This window comes from Battus philenor, unplaced genomic scaffold (assembly GCF_028537555.1).
Source record: "Battus philenor isolate CCGP_79_NKW_IND1 unplaced genomic scaffold, ilBatPhil1.0.hap1 SCAF_28, whole genome shotgun sequence".
In the NCBI taxonomy this organism is placed as follows: Eukaryota; Metazoa; Arthropoda; class Insecta; order Lepidoptera; family Papilionidae; genus Battus; species Battus philenor.
Genome location: NW_027181691.1, coordinates 7,554,530 through 7,573,852, shown reverse-complemented (window position 1 = coordinate 7,573,852; position 19,323 = coordinate 7,554,530). Strand labels below are relative to the sequence as shown.

The window sequence follows — 19,323 nt, the reverse complement described above, 5'->3', positions numbered from 1 at the left end:
TAATGCCGTTTCTGTCAATATACTTTACAGAAAAACCGATTGATTTTTACTGCACCAGCATTGAACATTTCTATACTAGACGAGAAAACCTTGATGATTGATGATTGTAACGTTGCATGTTCACAACGCGTCCTGTCAACTACCAGCGCTACTTGTTTCGACCTGCTGCCGCCTGAACACTCACGGGAGATCGAGCAGCTGTTTACCACCACCATCATTGGAGTACCGACCTGCGGTATGAAATCAGGCCTTCTTACCATTACCTTTTTGAATTAAATATATTTTTCTTCTGTTGCCGATTTCGCTGTTTTCTTTTACCTTCCTCACCTTAGGCAGGCTAAAAGATAGAACCGGTACATAATATATTGTTGATTATAAATAAAAACTTGTTGAAAATGTAGTCGTGTGAATTTAACTTAAGAAAGTGACATTACTTTGTGTTCCACTAATATATTTCCGCTTTGTATTCCCATTTATGTCCGCATGAAGAAATCGATTTAATGTTTATATTGTTAAAGAAGAATTAGCAAAGGAAATAACGTCAATAGAAAAGAAATAACGTGATTGAGCTGAATTAGTAATAAAATTAAACAAATAGGCATGATCCTTAACATTCCATTATTTTGATGTGCAATTCAATAAAGCCGCCTCGATGATGGAGCAATAAAATATTTTTACGAGCCTTGCCCAGTAAATCAAACGACGCCTGGACTGTTGCTAGTCGACTGTCGATAAAGTAATCAATACAGATTTTGCGAATTTAAATAGAAATACCTAATTCTTACTAAATTGGGTATCTATGTTACGTGATATATATAGTGTACCTTTTATTTATCTATTTTTGCACTCGGCCTCAAAGACGAAAGGACTGGTATATATTGAACTTTAACCGATTGAAAGCTCTACGATGTTCCTCCGTCGATGTATTACAGGACCGTGAAGCCTGGGCTGGTTGTTTAATTTCGTCCCTAGGCATACTTAATCACAATACATTCCTAATGAAAATTTCGCAGGAATCTTACCCTTCTTCGATTAGAAAATGTAATAATGTTATTATTGCCTTTCGATAGGCGCCCATTTATACGTGTCTGTTTTTGAGACATAAAAAAAAACACAATTAACAAACTATTAAAATGTTATAATTTAAAAAAAATGCAACGCAGACATTAAATTGTTTTAAGAATAATTTTAATGTTCTCAAACATGATATTAAGTTGCAGATATTTATTTGTAACTTAAAAATACACATAAATATTCTTTGATCAATTATCGAGAAAAAATTATGAAAACAAAATTAGTAACTCGAACGTGTGCCGAATTCCGTGTTTCAAACTTTTCACATTAAGAAAGTTTATAATAAGATTTGTTATAAATTTGCGTGACGGTAATGTGCTGATTTTTGTGAAATAATTTTTAAAATATTACGCAACAATATTTAGTGCAACGTGTTTTAGATATGGCTAGAGTATTTGGATTTTCTTTTGTATAGATAAATATTAACGTTACATTTTATTTATAAAAATGTAATATGTAATGTAATGTGTGTGTGATTGTACTAAATACAGAATTATGGGTAAAATATTTCATTGTAGCTAATATTGTAACAAACAGATAAACTGACTATGGCTCACTAACGCCTATTTTTGTGTAGGTAGTAGCATAATGGATCATAATAACAAATATTTAAATGTGTACGAATACAGAGAAAACAATTAATAATTAAAAAGAAAACGATAAATGAAAAGGAATAAAAATAAAAGTACAATTAACATGAGTGTTTTATTTACTAGAACTAATCCTGTAATTTTATTTATAAAAAGTAATAGTAAAAATGTATATATTTAGACTGAGAATTATTAGATTTAATAGCACAGCGGTAAAAGGCAGAGATTTTCGATCGTAGGTCGCGGGTTTGAATTTAATATACATTTTTCATTCACATTTTACTCATGAATCATATAGGATTGCCACTGCTCACAAGCTAGTTTGCGGCGGATGGGCAGCCGCGTTCTAAACGTACCGGAATACCGAACTGCCGATTAGTCTGCCAAGTGTGGCGATTATGGAAATTCAACCTATAGATATCTTTGAAGGAGATTTATGCTTCGCAATAGGCGTCTTAAGTATGAAATGACAAAAAAGTATAATAACAAAGTGTACAGTATGTATATATTTAGATTAACATAATCACTTATAAACACGAAAAAATAATTAAAAATTCTTTTACAGACAAAATTAATCTTCACCTTTTTCTTTTACTTATTGACAACTCCACATTGCCATCTATCTTAAAAGAATGCCAGATAATTGCATAAAAGAACGTACACATTAGTCACCCTCATCTCACAAACATTAGTAAATTTTAAAATCAATTATGTTTTACTGGTGACTCTTTACTTTGTAAAACACAAAGACAATTCATTTTAACAGAAATATATACAGTAAAAAATGAAAATATCATATGCTTTACTACGCGTTTGTCTTCGCGATCCTTCTATGATCCGAGAGGCTTAAATGTCAGTCATATACCGTAGAAACTTTTTCGTGTTAAAAATATTGTGTGGCAATACCGCTATATAGCCAAAATCATCTTAATAATAAACACTAGAGTTAATAAAAATAGTAGGTGGCATGATCGTACTCAAGATATTTATAAATTAATATTTTGATTACAATTTAACATCACCAAGGTAATGTTGCAATGGGACGGCCACGTAGCGCAGGAAGGCTTGCAGGTAGAGCCTTAATATTATGGTATCGAGAACACGGACCTCCTAGCACAGCGTTGGACATCTCATAAGACAGATAAATAACTTTATAAAGGTAGTCAGAGGAAGTTGGATTTAGACCGCTTCCAACCAGTTCTATTGCAGGTTTATGTCAAGCATTGGAAGTCCTACGTCTGAAATGATGATTATGATGATGGTGGTGGTGGTGGCGGTGATGATTATGATGGTGATGGTGATGATGGTGATGGTGATGATGATGATGATGATGACGATTCTGAACAAATTATCTTAAAACCTCCGAATAATAATATTCCAAGAAGCTGTTCAAATACAATTTTTTAAATGTAAATAATAGAATCATTTAATTTATAACGCTATAAAAATTATAATAAATATCCGTTTTTAAGTAATATCCTTTTACTCAAACAACTACTAATACATGTCTAACTATACTTTGCGAGACATCTGCAAACCCCAACAAGTGATTCGATTATGTATAACAAAAAAAGTTATTTTCGACTTTGTTGCTTTGTTTCAAGAGCCATTATGACTGCACAGTAAAACTTTTCCTTTTTATTATGCTTATTTTACATTTAACTTGGTCCGACAAAGTTGGAAAGCAATTTATTGAAGTTTTAAGTGGCAAGAGTTACAGAAACAAAAGGTTTCCTTAAATGCCTTAAATGTTTTACAATGAGTTGAAACATTTTGTTCTATCTGTCTCCAGCATTGTTCTTTATACAAGCATGTAAACAGTAACTCTCATGAAGTACTGAAAGTATCTCAACATTTCCAAGTTTCAAATTTTTGAAACGGGCCACTAATGCAAACTTGGCAGAACCATTTTAAAAATTTAAAAAACAGGGAGGGAATTCAGTTCGGTCTGGATGGACGATAAAGTATTGAAAGGTGGTATAATCTGTAAATCTGCTGCGCGGGCCGTCAGCCCCGAGAACTGTATTCGCTCTCTCGGCCTATAGCGCGGTGGACACGCATGGTACTTCATGGTAACCGTATTATATATATTTAAATTATGATAGAGTTAAATATTTATGTATGTGGCTATAGACAGAGATTATAAGATTATCTAAGTCCAAAAATGTTTTTTTGTCCTATTTTGTATTTACTATCTATTTAGGATTTTTTAATTAGAGTTTGTACAATCAATCACATTGAATATCAATCATTTATTTATTAAACATATATAACATAACTCATCACAATAAGATATCCTTATAAATTCTTCTGTAAAGACATAAAACAAAGCTACTTTTAGTTATATATTCAAAAGCTAATTACCTATTTCCTTAACATTGTTGAGCAGCAGAGAGCTAAGGAGATAGCTATTCGGATGCCCTTATGAAGGAGATTTAAGTAAACATAATAAAAAAAATGAAGATTTATTATAAATATTTGGAGACGTAAAACAAAGAATTTTCAACGAATATTTGCTCGTTTTATTTTAGCAGGCGTTCAAACAAAAACATTGATAATTGTTTATCTAATGCTATGTTAAAAATAAATATTCTTGCAAATTTTATTTTCTCGTTGCGAATTTCTCGAGAAAATAAACAATGTTTTTAAAAATAAATTCAGGACTAATTAATCAAAGAATTTCTATTTCAGGCGACGATATCCAAGACTTCTGTAGGAAAGAAAAACATTTTTATTTATCAACTATTTTTTAATTTGTTTTTGAATATTTATAACATAAATAGTAATAAAATATTTTTTTTTTATGTAATGGTATGTTTTTTATTACTAATAAACATGTTTATGTCATTGTTAAATGTAAATTTAAAACCGTGTATCTGTCTCATAAGTTATTAAGGACAAGCGTTCATATAATATCATCTTTCAAAACTTTATGGGTAGTTGGTTTTCCACAATGATCGTTGAATCTAATACAGATATTTATAGCGATTGTAATGTATACTGCAATTACAGGTCGGATGGATAAATTATGAGGTACGCAGTTTTTACTTAAAATATTGTAAGTTGCAATGAGTGTTGTATGTTTACACTGTTCTGTTTGGACCAAAGGCCTGCCTCGGAAAGAAGCTACGGTACTTAATGTTTTTGATGCTAATTGACTTATATATATTATATATATATTGAATTATACGTATACACAAATCATAATACGAGTGTGATGCAAGTATACAGAATGATTCGTTAGAGTTGAGAAAGATTTAAAGGGGTAGGTAAGTACGATAAAGGTGGTATAACTCATTTTCTGTATATGGTATATGGGGGAGGCATACGCGGTATTGGGCGTCTAACAGTTGACACAAATGAATTTATCTATGGCACACTTTATCTAAATATCAATGATTTCCTAAATAATATATAACGTAATGATAATGCAGTAAGAAAAAGCTTTTTCAAAATTAGAATAAATACGTATTAAAATTAACTATTGTTTAATATTTGTCTCTCCTTACTTTGTACTGTCAGAAGTTATTGGCCTGATGCATTACAATAGAAAAAAAAATATAACTAATCTGAGTTAGGAGTAAAATATTTAAAGATGTTTTGTGATAGAAGAGTTTAAACTACTTAAAGAGAGTTTTACCCTTTTAAATTTTAACACCTATAACAAATCAGCTCGTGTGTATACATGTATTGGTGCACTAATTCCTGATAGAGCTCAAGTCTTCGGTTAGTAAGAAGGTACAACACTTAATCTACATACAGCTAAATCTCTCTTTAGCACCAAGACGAACATTAGCTGATTGCAGGGACCGGCTGCGATAGCAGGATTGGTAGGTTCATTTAAAATTTGTTCGTGTAAAATGAGGAGGAGTCTGGTTGGCGGAGTTTGACGACAAAGTATTGTAAGACCTCCTTAAACCTAAGTAAGAAAAGGACCAATATTTAGCCACTTCCGCACATGTAGTGACAGTCATGCAACAAAGTGCACCGCCCGCCAGCCCAGATAAATGCGTATGTGGCAAACAATGCGAATCACACAACCGCCACCGCCAAATTACTCATTATATATTACATATTTGATGCCAAATATTGGTCTTTTTCTTACTTAGGATGGACTTCCGCAAGGTAACGATTGATTCCATTAAATACTCCTTAAATCTGTAACGATAATCGCTAGCGCCGAGCACTATACGTGGCCCCTTTTCTTTATGGAGAGTATGCCGGAAATATAATTTTTGCTCCATATTTTTTCAGCAGTCGCGGTATTATTCGTGTAACTCGTATAGAATGCACTACGTTCTATGCGGGTTCTCACACAAGCTTTTTAATAATTATTATTTATACATATCAATATTCATAAATGTAATTAGAATCGTAATGAATAAAAAGATCTCGTGATTTTTGAAACTGTATTCGATTTATTTTTAAAAATTGGCATGTTCGTTAATTAAGATTAAGAAAAAAAATCATTTTTTTTTCGCCGTCGTCATAAGCCCGCTACTATGCTCATGTTTATTCTGGCGTATACATAATTCGGCGATAATTGCAATCGTCGGTATTCCATTTCGCGTGACAATGATGCCGTGTAGGATACTTTCCACATCGTCTACTAACTAGACCGTCGATGGTTCGAAAGTGTTTTTTTTTTCTATTAAATTTTCTCCGCTGTAATGCCGATGTTAAATATTCATGTGCCATGTGTGGACGTATCGACTCTCCTTCATAATTACATTTATTTTTATTACGGTATGTATATTAAGATCTGTTTTATATTCTATTTTCAAATGACGTTGACATATGTGTACGCACGTTGTCTTTTTACATTTATAACAACTCTTTTTAAATACTGAATGTTTTTTTTTTAAATTGACGGAATTACCACATATTTTTTTCCTGCTAGTTTATTTTACTTTTCTTTAAAATTCATATAACGGTTAATGAACAGATAGTGCAATGTCTCAGTGTTACACTGCCAATAAATAAATATTTGTAGATAATAATACAGAGCACAATTATTATACACACTTCTTTCAGAGTAATATGCAGGTTGATTAATTTAAGGTGTAAAGGCTTCAAAGAGTTTAAAATACAGTTCAATTGTCAGAAAAAAGTTTTTGGCTTTTATATCTATTTCCAATTACACGTATATGTGAAATTAAGATGATAACACTTTTTCTAACTATATTATCTTATCATTACAAGTCATTTATTATTTCTAAAACCATTCATTTTCGGATAGGGGTACACCCTATGTACAATAATTGGCAGCAAATGAGTTATACATTCAGCACTTCAAACTTCTTTTACCCCGCGATAGATGACCGATACTTGCGAGCGTAGGTCGCAGGTTTGATTCTCGGGATAAAATTTTATATAATTCACATTTTGAGTATAAACTTTAAATGATTGCTACTGCTCGAAAACAAGTTTCCAGAAGACGCGTAGCAGCATTCTCTGTGAACAGTAATACCACACTGCGACCGCCAACCCATCTGCCAAGCGTGGCGATCATGGTAAATATCATAGATATCTTTGGAGAATGCTTTGCAGTGGGCGTCCATAGGTCGAAACGACGAATGTTTAACAATAATAAAAGTAATTTGTATTTCTTTTTAACATGGTTTTTGAGTATTAGCACGTAATAATTATTTGGTATATTATTATTTAAGTATATATTTCTTCACAAGAAATTCGTTTGTATATTACTTACAATATTATATTTATAATAAAAATAAAAGTAGTTTAATATGATTAGCAGTAGCGGTAAAATTAGTTTCACAAGATATGTTTTACGTTTTCGTATACCGATATTGGGAACACGTCTCTTCATATGAGGCTTGATTATAATAGTAATATATTTTTTTTATTAAAGCGAGAACAAAAGTAATTACAAGAAAAAAAATCGTTTTCTTTTTTATTGCACTTAAAATAAATTAAGTCTACTGCAAAAATTTGCTGTAAATGTTTTTTATATTTATAAAACATTGTTGTAATATTTTAAGCTGTTGCTTAAAACTAATTTTAATGATCTCATATTATTAAACAGTTATAATTTTGACTTTGACTTTTATGTAGCCAGGGGCATTCAACGACAATGCCGGTGAATACGGCTAAGTGCGTATACGAGAAGAAAACTCCCGATCATCCTAAGTAAAAGCCTTTCAGGAGTTCCTTAGTCACTTTATCTTCAAATGCAAGCACTTTTCAAATTACTATTGAGTGTCAGCCAAACGTGCAGTCCCTTTTTGGGTATTCTGCTATGCATGACTTTTATTTATACTTTAAACAGATATATATCTTGCAGATAAGTACACTACAATGCAGAGAAAAATATAAATAAATATATGTATTATTTTTTATACTTATTTATTAGAATAACCTTATGTTGCAGATATACAACACAATGCATTTACTGTACACTATTGTATTCAAAGTGGTATGTTGCAGTTTTTCATCATTATGCATTTAAGATTTAAAGATCTAAGACCTCGGGACCTTTTCTTTTTTTTTGGCCAGACTGTCACTGTTGCCCAAAGGCATTTGTAGATGGCAAAGATACTGTCTAGCCTATAACTCTTTTAAGGTAGAAAATTTTTAGGGCTCCCAGTGGCAGCGGCCTTTTAATCCAGTAATATTTTAGATAACATATGTAATGGTCCCAACCGAGGTTTCGGAGAAATCCTTTGAGCTAAGTTACATGTAAAAGCTTTCTATAAGAGCTTTCACTACTGGATTATTCCGAAAGAGTGTACGGTGGCACAAGGCATATATTCGCGTATCCGATTTTTCTACCTCTAATATTGCGACACGTACATTTTCTAAGCGTGGTAAACATTTTACTTTTAATAACATTACTTTTATTGGCATGAATAGAATCCTTGATTTCATTGACCGTTAACTTGGGTAATCGTTCATAGCTTAGCGATTAACGTAATACGCGGTTCCACCGTGTGTAATCAGATGTATGATCAAATGTTATTAAATGATAATTATCTCTAGGTGAAAACTCGCGAAAAAGTTCGTTTTATGTAAGTCATATTTAAAGTTGATATGCATAAAGGCTATAGATGTCCAATTTCACATGTCATTAAGTTGTATACCAGATATCTAACTTATGGTCTAAAAATATTTCAAGTATTATTAGGTTTTTTTACGTAACGTTTATTTTACACTAAATCTTCACATTTTTAATTTATTTTTCGACATTCTTTAATAATAAACATACGATGTATTATATATATTATTGACATCAATTACTGCCTTATAAACTGATCTGATGGTTAAGTCTATATTGTAATATAGGCGCCAAGAGGCTGACGAATATATCCCGAGACGTGATATTTTTTATGAAGACATTTAATAATGCTTAGTTAATATTTCCTATTATTTACTATATATATAAATGTTATTTACTGTATATAACATATATATACATGTGTGTATCTGTGTATATGTAATAAAAATGAGAGTAATATATTTTGTGCTATGAATGGCACAAAGCAGAGCAATATTTGAAGTTCATGAAAATTGTAATGAATCATTTGCACTCGATTCTTTGTTGTTTGAAAAAAAAACTTGTAAACTTGTATCGACAGAAGCCTGCTAAGTACACAGCACTAATGGTCCGTGAGTACTATAACACTTTAATATCGAGTGTTTGTATTATAAATGGCAATGTTGCGTTCTATTTTTAAATCTAAAGTGTAACCATAAAACAGTGACGCAGAATTTAAAAACACTGTTGAAAACACCACAACGCCAATTTGAATGTATTACATTTAACTTTTCTCAGTAAATATAACAAATGTACACGTATAAGATAGAAGATTTATTATGTAAAAATATGGAATGAACATTAATAACAAGTTTCTTGATACTTAAGCCGTTTTAGATGATTCTAATGTTAAACTTCACTGTCTTTCTATAATAAAGTTTATTAAGAATAGTTAGTATTTAAAACCATGAAAATCTTTCGAATACTACATTACTGTATTTCACTACTACTACTACATTTCAGTAGCGTTTCAACCCCTTATTATAAAGATGCGAGTAGCATTAGATCGCGCCCAGGGTCCAGAATATATGGCCAGAATAACTTTCTGCAACATCCATGTCTTTGTTTGCTGGTGAGAAGCTCTAACATTGTACCATGAAGTCCCTTATCTTAAAATGAAGCTATGACGGTGCCTTACGCGTCTTAATTTGAGTAGAGTATATAAATAACTAAGCGGAATTTTTATAGTCATCAATATAATTTGTACTTTATTTAAAGCAATTTACTACTGTGATCTTGTCATTTAAAACTCGCGGGCATTAGGAAGGCAGGTATATACCTTAGATTGCAGGTCTGTCTACAGCATTTGCCAAGCATCATTTTGTCAAAAGTTGGAATATCATTTGGGTCAGTTCAAAACATTTTGTATAAAGTTTTATGTGTCAAACGCATCAAGTTTCTATTGGTACCAAATTCGCAAACTTTTTTGAAAAGAATCGAGAAAAATTCGTCTCATATCGTTCAGTAACCACCGTATTTGTTTGATTAGTGACTTTTGGATATGCATTAAACTCAAAAGGACAATGCGGTGGCGCCATTTTGAAACGATGCAAGACATAAAAATGGAAACGAAGATCTCGAAGGCTGTACCGGAAAAAGACCATTCCGATTGATTTGATAGAAAAAAAACTTTCGCTAAAGTGCTTTTTCTTGGGCGGGGATTACTTGAAAAGGGATGGAATTGATATGGTAAATTAAAAAAAGAGTTTTCATTTTATGAACGTATTCACCTCATTATTTTATCATCGCTTACATAATCAAATGGAATTTTTAGTAATGTTTAAATTTTTGATTAATGTTTACTCATAAATGCTTTTCAGTATCTAACGTACTTGAGAAGACCCAGACTTTATTTTTAGTTTGTCTGCCTCTACCGTTATGGCTCACATACCTTAGTAGGTGACAGTCGTACTTCTATTAAAGCTATTTTACTTATTGTCGTCATATCAGCTATCCGATGCCCATTGCAAGGCCTCCTCCCCCAAAGATGTATAGTCCTACACCCCCCCATCAGACGACTTTCTGCGACTTTGGCTACATCATAGTGAATACGTGATTGGCACTTGTAAATCTTTCCGCCCCACCGATCATCGGTTGCACGAGAGATGTGCCCCGTCCAATGCTACTTTAAATGAGCAAATGAGCAATTCTTCGTCATTACGTCTTTGGTTTGAACATACTCATTTCTGACTCGATCCCGCATTAAAACCCCGATCAATGCTCATTATAATCGACTACTTCTCGCATCCGTAAGTCATCACTGGCAACACACACTCAAAGAATTTCATCTGTAGGCATTGCGGTATTATGGATGGGAATATGTTTCGGAGCTTTTTCGGAGTCCATCCGATTTGTATTCAGATTATTTATTAAAATAAAAACTACATGTTTATTCAGATCTTTTTTGCGCCAATGAGTGCCACAAAACAATAATTAGTTTATTAGTTATTACTGTGTTCTTTTATAAGGTATATATAGTAACATGGTTTTGAGCGCAAATGTAACCATGATTCAATCAGAGGGTTTCGTACCACAAACTTTTCTTAATTGCTGCGCACATGAGGTGATATCATCATTTCAATCGTAAGACATTCGCTGCAGAACATACGCCTCCGAAGATTTCCAGTAGGACCGGTAGGAAATAGCCTGGATCTAGTATTCTCCTACAGAATTTGTAGGAGTCAGTCGTCATAAAGTGACGTAAAAATAAATTATATCAAGAAACCGAAGACATCGTAACATAAACAATTTATCTTCGCACTGTTTCCACTGGTTTATGTTTATTGAAGCAAGGACGGGGTATAAAATTTTATGCCAGCAATTATGTCATTAGTTAGGGGGAATTACGGGTGCTTATGCAAGCTTTGGCTTCAAATTTATTTGTTTACAAGTTTTGTCCCTTAACCTAATTTGATTTCGCGCTTATAGAATGATGTTGTATACGAAAGCTCAATTGTCGCACAGGGATTCTTCTTTGTGCATTTACATGTAACACGAGAGGGAATTTAGGATTAGATTATTTTTTTTTTAATTCGTAATGGGCCTTTATGCAAAACAATACACGAGAAATAAATCACAAGAAAATTTTAATCCTTCTTTACGTTATATGATTAGTCTGTAGCATCAATCTTGTAAATTCATGTTTACCAAATGATCGATTGCAAATCGCCTGTGTCCGTGTTCAAGTATGAAGTATCAAATGCAAGTATCAACTTAGTTTTATTTTTTTTAAATCGCGAAATCCGAAAATCTCCCGCTGAAAGGCCATGTGCTAACGTCATCTAGCGACTTTCCGTGACAATCTGTAAAACTGTCGTCGGTCCATTTACTGGAACGCCTACCTACGAGACATCTAATGGCACTATATTACGAATATTTATCGTAAAGTCAGACATTTTCATATATCATATGACTCCTGCAGTATAGTAACATATATTTCAATGCGGATTGTTTCTTACATATCTAAGCTTAGCTTTTGGATATATGAAAATCGACCAGCACTTATTACTGGAATCTTATATTGACAAATAGCGAGAATTTGGTTGCGCTTTTACTAACTAATAGCTAAGCACGTTTGTCCATGCACGCGTTCCACGGGGTTTTATCTTTTCTTCTAGTGTTATCATGACCGCCGCGTTTCTACATCGATCAATATGAATTGTGTATTTTTTGTTTTTGATGTATTTGACCTCGTGATATTTTATATATGATATCAGTGCCCTTGTTAAATATAATTGAATAAACGTATAAAGCAATATTCGTAAGCAAGGTACTCAATGAGCCTAATGGAAAATTTAGAATTTTAAAATGTAAGCAATATGTTAAAGATTATAACTAATGGATTTTAAAAAAAATATGAAAGTATATAAAATCTAATAAGTAAGATAGACGAAAAGGAGAAAAATGCCAAATATATAAGAAATAAAAAACTGTACTGTGACATAAAGAAGTAACCTACTGTAATATTTAGAGAGCAGAAGAAAGGGAACGAAGGTGATGTGTTTATAAAGACATGTAAGCAAGGAGAATGTAAATATTGTGAAGACGAATGAATGAAATCGTGAAGAATACAAGGAGAGAAAAAAAATTAAAACATGTACGTGAAAAAATTATTTAATAGAATAAACGACTCTGTTTCTCCCAAGATTAGGATATACTACTAAACGAGTTTATTGGATAGCTAATGAAGTTTGCCTGTCCTTTTTTTTCAACAATAACTTCTCTTTTAAGGCTGCCAGTATTCCTACGGTGTGTCGTCAATTTGTGATTATACTTTTTTTGACTCAGTTAAACACTGCCTTTTGGAGAAACGTACATTTACCTTTTTGATGAATTTATTTATCGCATCGTCATCGTCGCCTATCAACATAAAAGCTTCTAGAAATTGTATATAACGTCAATAAATAATCTCTTTGAAAGTCATGCAGCCGGTTTAGGTCACTAGGTCCTTTAAACAGATCCCACTCATACAAACAAAGCTTTTTATTTGATCATTTATTTTGCTGACGACAATGAAACGAAATAATCGGCGTTATTGTTCCCAGCGTTAAGAGGGCATCTTCAAATGTAGTGAATAGGCTGGTCGCTGTAGTACTGATATGTTTCACGCACTAATACGTTAATCAATATAAAGATGTATCGAGATAAAGCTTTTAGGTGAAATATAAATATTAGTTATCTGAATTGAGTTTTGTCTTTAAAAGGTTAAACTATATGTAAACCTACAGACGTCCGAAGAACCATGGAGATGACCATGCTTCGAAATCGAACCAGAAATGTTGTAGATGAAGGTACATAATCGATACAGCCTTGCGGGTTAGCAAGTTGAAGTGGCAGTAGCCGCGAAGCCTATCGAGGCCGCTTTAGCTTTAAGGCTCTTTTTTCTGTATTTTTTTAGTACTCCTTCTTCTTAACTTTGATTGAGTCAGGGACGATGCAATGCGGGTGTATGGTGATGTATATATTTTTATTGGTTTTAATTTTAATTATTGCTCTTGTTTTGAAATATGGGTGGCGATTCTTTTCTGTTTCACTTTCTTGCCGATTTCAACCTCGAAATCAAGCTTTAAGGTGGAGAGCAGACCATGGACTAGTGAGCGCAGCATAGAAAGTCTAACCAAAAAATTGACAAAATACCCGTTTTCCACCAGTCTTATTGGAAATCAATATGACTTAGAGAGTCATCAACATAATGAAACCATATAAATATTTTGTTTCTTTTGCTCCATTTTGATTCTAGTCTTAAATTTAGTGCAGCTGATAAGTCTACCTATTTTTTATTATTTATTCATAGTTGTTAATGTCACCGCTATAAGTGATATGAAGAAATATTCTATGAGAGTTTTTGTATTATTTATTTATAAATAGTAAGTTAACTTTATCAGTATTTTTGGTTTCCGTTAAAATTCCGCGGATACCGTTGTGAAATTTAGGAAAAGTCATTCTAAAAGGAACAAAATAAAGAAACGGATAGCAAGAGGGAGCCGGGCCGTGCGGTGGACAGGATGTTAAAGCACCAGAAATGCAGAAGACTGTGTCACATAAAGAAAAGTCATAAAAGAAAATATATAGATATTCTACCGATTTAATGAAACAAGAGGATTTGAAGAGAAGAACTAGAAACTCTATTTTCTCGGCATATACAATCGAATATAGTTTTAAAACGTGTTTAGTGTAACTACACATTGAACTCGTTAAACTTGTACTATACTTACAAGATTGATTTATTAATACGCAGTTCAAATAGAAATCGATATCTCAATCACTATGAAATGAAAATTCTAGAGTAAAAACCATTCGATACTATAAAGAAAAGCAGGTGTGTAGCATATATTAAATAAGTACAACCCCACTGCGTGTTCAGTGAAGCGATGTCATATAAAACAGTAATACTCGATGCACTTCTGCATTTGCTATATACAACTTAAAGTGCGCCAGTTGTAGACCTGCGACGGTGTACGTAACTATAAAATCGATTAAGTGACAGCACTTTAGTGCTAGTGAAGTGATAGCGGACTTTATTATCGATAAAATGAAGAGCTCGATTCTAATATCGATTCTTTTAATCGGAATCGTATGTTCAAGTGAGGTCGATAATGAGGTGAGTGAATTTTCGCCCAGAATGCGAGAATTAAATCTTTTTTAAAATTAACTTTTTAATGCTAACAGACATGATAACGCATTGACGATGCAATGGATTTTTTACATATCATATGCTTACTTCCTGCTGTCTCAAATTACTAGTGAATATGAATTATTATTAAATAAAATAATCCAAATTTAGTATTCGCATTATTTTATTACTAACCGATGTAAATCTACGTTTTATGACAAAACTGCATTAACACGTACGAAATATAATTTCATGTTTAAAAGTTATTTCACAAAAGTTGTGTGTACGAAATAATTTTTTTTTAAAAACAATTTTATTAATTTGGACAATTTACCTTGTAGGTAATTTATTTTTCTACACTGTTGGATGCGATAGCCGTTTCTTAGTTTCTTTACAGAAATATCAATTGGAAATATAAAATATCCCTTGAATAGAAACAATATTAATTTAGCTACTTTGAAAAGATCCCGAGTTTTTTTTAAAAAAAAAACAACGTGACGAATGTATACTTGAAATAGCAATGGCCGTATTTTTATAATTTATTTGTCTACCTTTGGTACAACCACTTGGGTGCCTTGGTTTCTTCTACAATCATTCTCCATAGATCTTGGCAGTCTATGTGCAGGTGTAACTCTCTTCTCCTTTTCAGGGTTTCTTCCCTTCAGTTCCACAGCAATTTCGGCATTTTGTTGCTTGTATGTAAAAGTATCTACTTTGTTAATTATTTAAGCGCAGATAATATTAATTTTGAATAATATGAAATATGTTGTGAGTAATGTACTATATATATATATAGATATTACATGTAAATCAGTATTTTTTTAAAAGTTCTCGTGTAAAATGGTATAATAAGCCAACTGTCTATTTCTGGCTTAATATATCCTCCATTTAGATTTTGAAAAAATAAAAAAAATACTTTATCGCTTCGCTTAACAGTACAGATGCTCGTTCTTTAACTGCTTTTTATCCCGGCCTAAGGAGCTTAGAGTGAGCAGCTCTCAATAGATTGGCTTAAGTATGAAATTTCGCCTATATTGCCTTTAATAAATTACACTAAAATGTTCTTAGATTAGAAAAATATATACTCAAAGTTCATCCAGTGATAAATAACGCCAGATGTCTGCATATATCGCTTTCTTTGACAGAAAATAATGATCTAAACAAAAACAGAACGCATATTGGCTTTATCTCCATAAGAAGTACGATGCTAACCTATTTCTTACTTTTATATTCTTTTTAATACTATGAACTGTACTGACAATATCTAAGGTCAAACAGTGTTATCTCGTGAAAAATAATCTTACTGTTCCAAATGAAGACTCCTGAGTTGTACATATTCTATAGGAGCCAAATAATTTCTTACACGACAAAGCTGTGGCTATTGCAGATGGTCTTGCCTTTAGCAAACAGTAAATTGTTTAGACTTCAGCAAAATATAAGTAAAAACAAGGTGATTAAGGTAATCGAAATACGCTGGATGTAGATGCTTCCAACTCATCCTATACGTAATTCATAAGGGATCCGTATGTCAAGTAGTGGACATCTTGCGTCTGAAATCATGAAGTTGATAAAATTCCACCAATTTATAATTTTAATATGGCTTTTACTAAATGATTTAATCAACTGCACAGTAAATTATCCGTTATAAATAAATTGAGACATTTTTTAGTTCAAAACTCATTTGATTTTCCTATGGAAAGCTTAAATATTATATACATTGTAATTGTGAAATAGTTTGTGGAAGTCTCTTGGAATTTGAATTTATTTACCCCATCTTGAGAATATTTCTTAAAGTTATAGTTTAAAATTTCTTAACGCAAAGGTAAGACAACAACGCCTCCTTAATTAAACGAAACGAAAGCTGTCAGACATTCCTGGAATATTTCAGGAAGCTGATAAGTGGAGTAATGAAAGACAACAAAACGCAACAATAGTCAAAGTCAAGAAAAATCTGTGTAAGGAAATTAGCAATAAAAACTGTGATATAGACAGAAGTTGTAATAATAAAAAATATATAAAGCTGAAATGTAAGAAATACGGATAAAGAAATTAATACAAAAATGGTGAATTAAAAGTGGTGATATATGAATGGTAATGGAATGAAAAGGAATGAATGATTATGTGAGGGAAAAAAGAGAAACGAGTGAAAGAAATTGATAAGAACGAAAGAAAAGCGAGAAAATAAAATTAGAAAGTAAGTACATTATTTGGAAAAATTCCTCTAACTACCCAAGACAGGGCATGCACAAGAGGCCACCAATAACAAGAGCTACTCAAAAATAAACCCAAGTTAAGAGTCAGCGTTTTTTCAAGTAAGTATCTCATTCTGAGATTATGGTGACATTATATAAAAGATTAGGATTATAAGCATGAGCACACCCTCAAGGCTCGTGTCAATATAATTACTGAAATTTTGACTTAACTGAACTATCTAAAATATATTTACTTAACGAAAAAAGCGCTAAAAATATGAATTATCTAGTTCTTGGATAGAAACGACACCATTCTCTACTAGCGATATATACGTATTTAGGTAATAGCTGAAAAAGAATTTTTAAAGTTTGTAAAGTATTAAAAGTATGCTGTAGTAAGTTCCTAGAGTGTACTATTTAATTAAAACTCATTGTAATTTTGGTAATTACTAGTTCCTCACAAATCAAAAATCTTTAGAAGGAGTCAGTTATTGAAAATATATATTGAGTGTATAAAGATTCATGCATAACCTCTAGAATAAAAAGTAGGGTACACAAAAAACACCTAATAAGACATACTAATTAGTCGCTTTATCGACTAAAAAATATGTCTTATTTATTTATAAAGAGAATGCAGTTGGAACACCAGAGGCAAGGCAGTCGTCCAATTAAGTACTGCGACAACAATGCACTCGAACTTTATCTTTGATAATAAACTATGTCTTTAAGCGACCAATTAAACTGTGCTAGACATCTTTATTAAATAGATGATGTTTGACAATGTGATGTAAAATTTTATAGAAAAGATTTAAAGCCAGTAGATAAAGGAATTTGAAAAACACTTTGCAAACTTTACACGAATATTCTTCATGAAATCACTGAAAACTGAGAGTAATATAGATAAGACGTAAAGATTTAGGCGCGAGCTTAGTTTAGTGACTTAAGTAGAATTTCTGAACTTAGTAAGCCTATAAGTTTGGATAAGACGTAGTTGACTAATGTCCATGTCGTGCCTACTGAAGAAGCTGTTGGAGGTGCTATGCTCGAAATTGTAGATGGTTATATATACCTGGAACAAACCGTCTAGCTTGTGAGTCCAACTTCCAGAAAAATATTACTCGCCGAATTTAATCACAGCGTTCTGGAAGCTCTAGAAAATCTTTTAGTCGAAAATACCGCAATCTCTAACGAAGTCTTTGTACCATCGTATGTTGCCAGATATGACTTACGGAATCGTCACGTGGTTGCTTACAGTGGGCTTTATAAGATGGCTCAATATCACCCAGAGAGCAACGGAGAAGGCTATTTTTGAGATTTCCTTGTAAAAACAAATCATAAATGAGTCAGCGACGTATCTCGAAGAATCGCTGGTCTGTAGTGGCAGTACATGGAGCATATCTTTTCTACAATTGATAGCTGTTGGAGCCAAAAGGTTCTTGAGCGGCGGTCATGGGCATGGGTAGCTTCCCCGCTAAGTGGACCGACGACATAGTTTGGGTCGCAGGAAGTCACTGTGTGATGTCACCGTGACAATCTTTGGTTAAAGTCTTTGAGTGGGCTTGTATTGGCTGATAATATGATGATGGTGATGAAGTTACTAAAGTGATTTCTCTCATTGCGGTTTACATTGGCAAGCTCATAGTACACGAGCCATGGAGAGAGTAACAGGCAGGAATGAGGAATTCCGTAGACAAAGAAAGGTACTGACATAGCGTGTAGAATAGATCGCAGCTGGGGCCTTAAGATTCTAGAGTGAGGACGTAGAACATCCACCTAAAAGATGGACAGACGATCTTGATAACATTACACGCTGGATGCAGGCCGCTTTAAATTAGCCCTATTGGATACTTATGTGTGGAGCTTTTATCGAGTAGTGAATAAAATGATGATGATAATGAAGTGACTAAAGTATCTAATTGTAGAACATTTTTAAAAAATTCTCCGGAACACAATGTATAAGCAATCATGCACAGTGAAATCTTAATGTTGATGATTGATGTTCACGCATTCCTTGCCGCATGGAACCGTTGAAACGATTAAATTTATCACCTGTCTCAAATGAATAACGGCGCGATGTTAAACATGCGTATGCGCGAATTAATCTTCTTGTTCTTCATCCATCGTATCGTCGTGTGTTAATGAAGTGTTAACGTGATCTAAGACATGCGAAAATTTTATATACATTAATTTAGTGTGTAAATAAAATTTTATAGAAAAGATTTGTTAATTTAGAGCTATCATTTTTAAATAAATATATTAAAAAACTACGAAGGTAAACGAATATTAATGCTTCTGATTTAA

General features: G+C 32.6%; 1 protein-coding gene across 1 annotated transcript in view; it reads left to right on the top strand.

The window, feature by feature from the left end:
- Window positions 1-2,907: 2,907 nt before the first annotated feature.
- Osi3 (Osiris 3) overlaps window positions 2,908-19,323 on the top strand; it is a 35,213-nt gene continuing 18,797 nt past the window's right edge. Inside the window, exon 1 of the mRNA XM_068769292.1 lies at window positions 2,908-2,976. Within this exon, the coding sequence (XP_068625393.1) occupies window positions 2,908-2,976 (69 nt within the window). The remainder of the gene's footprint in view (window positions 2,977-19,323) is intronic.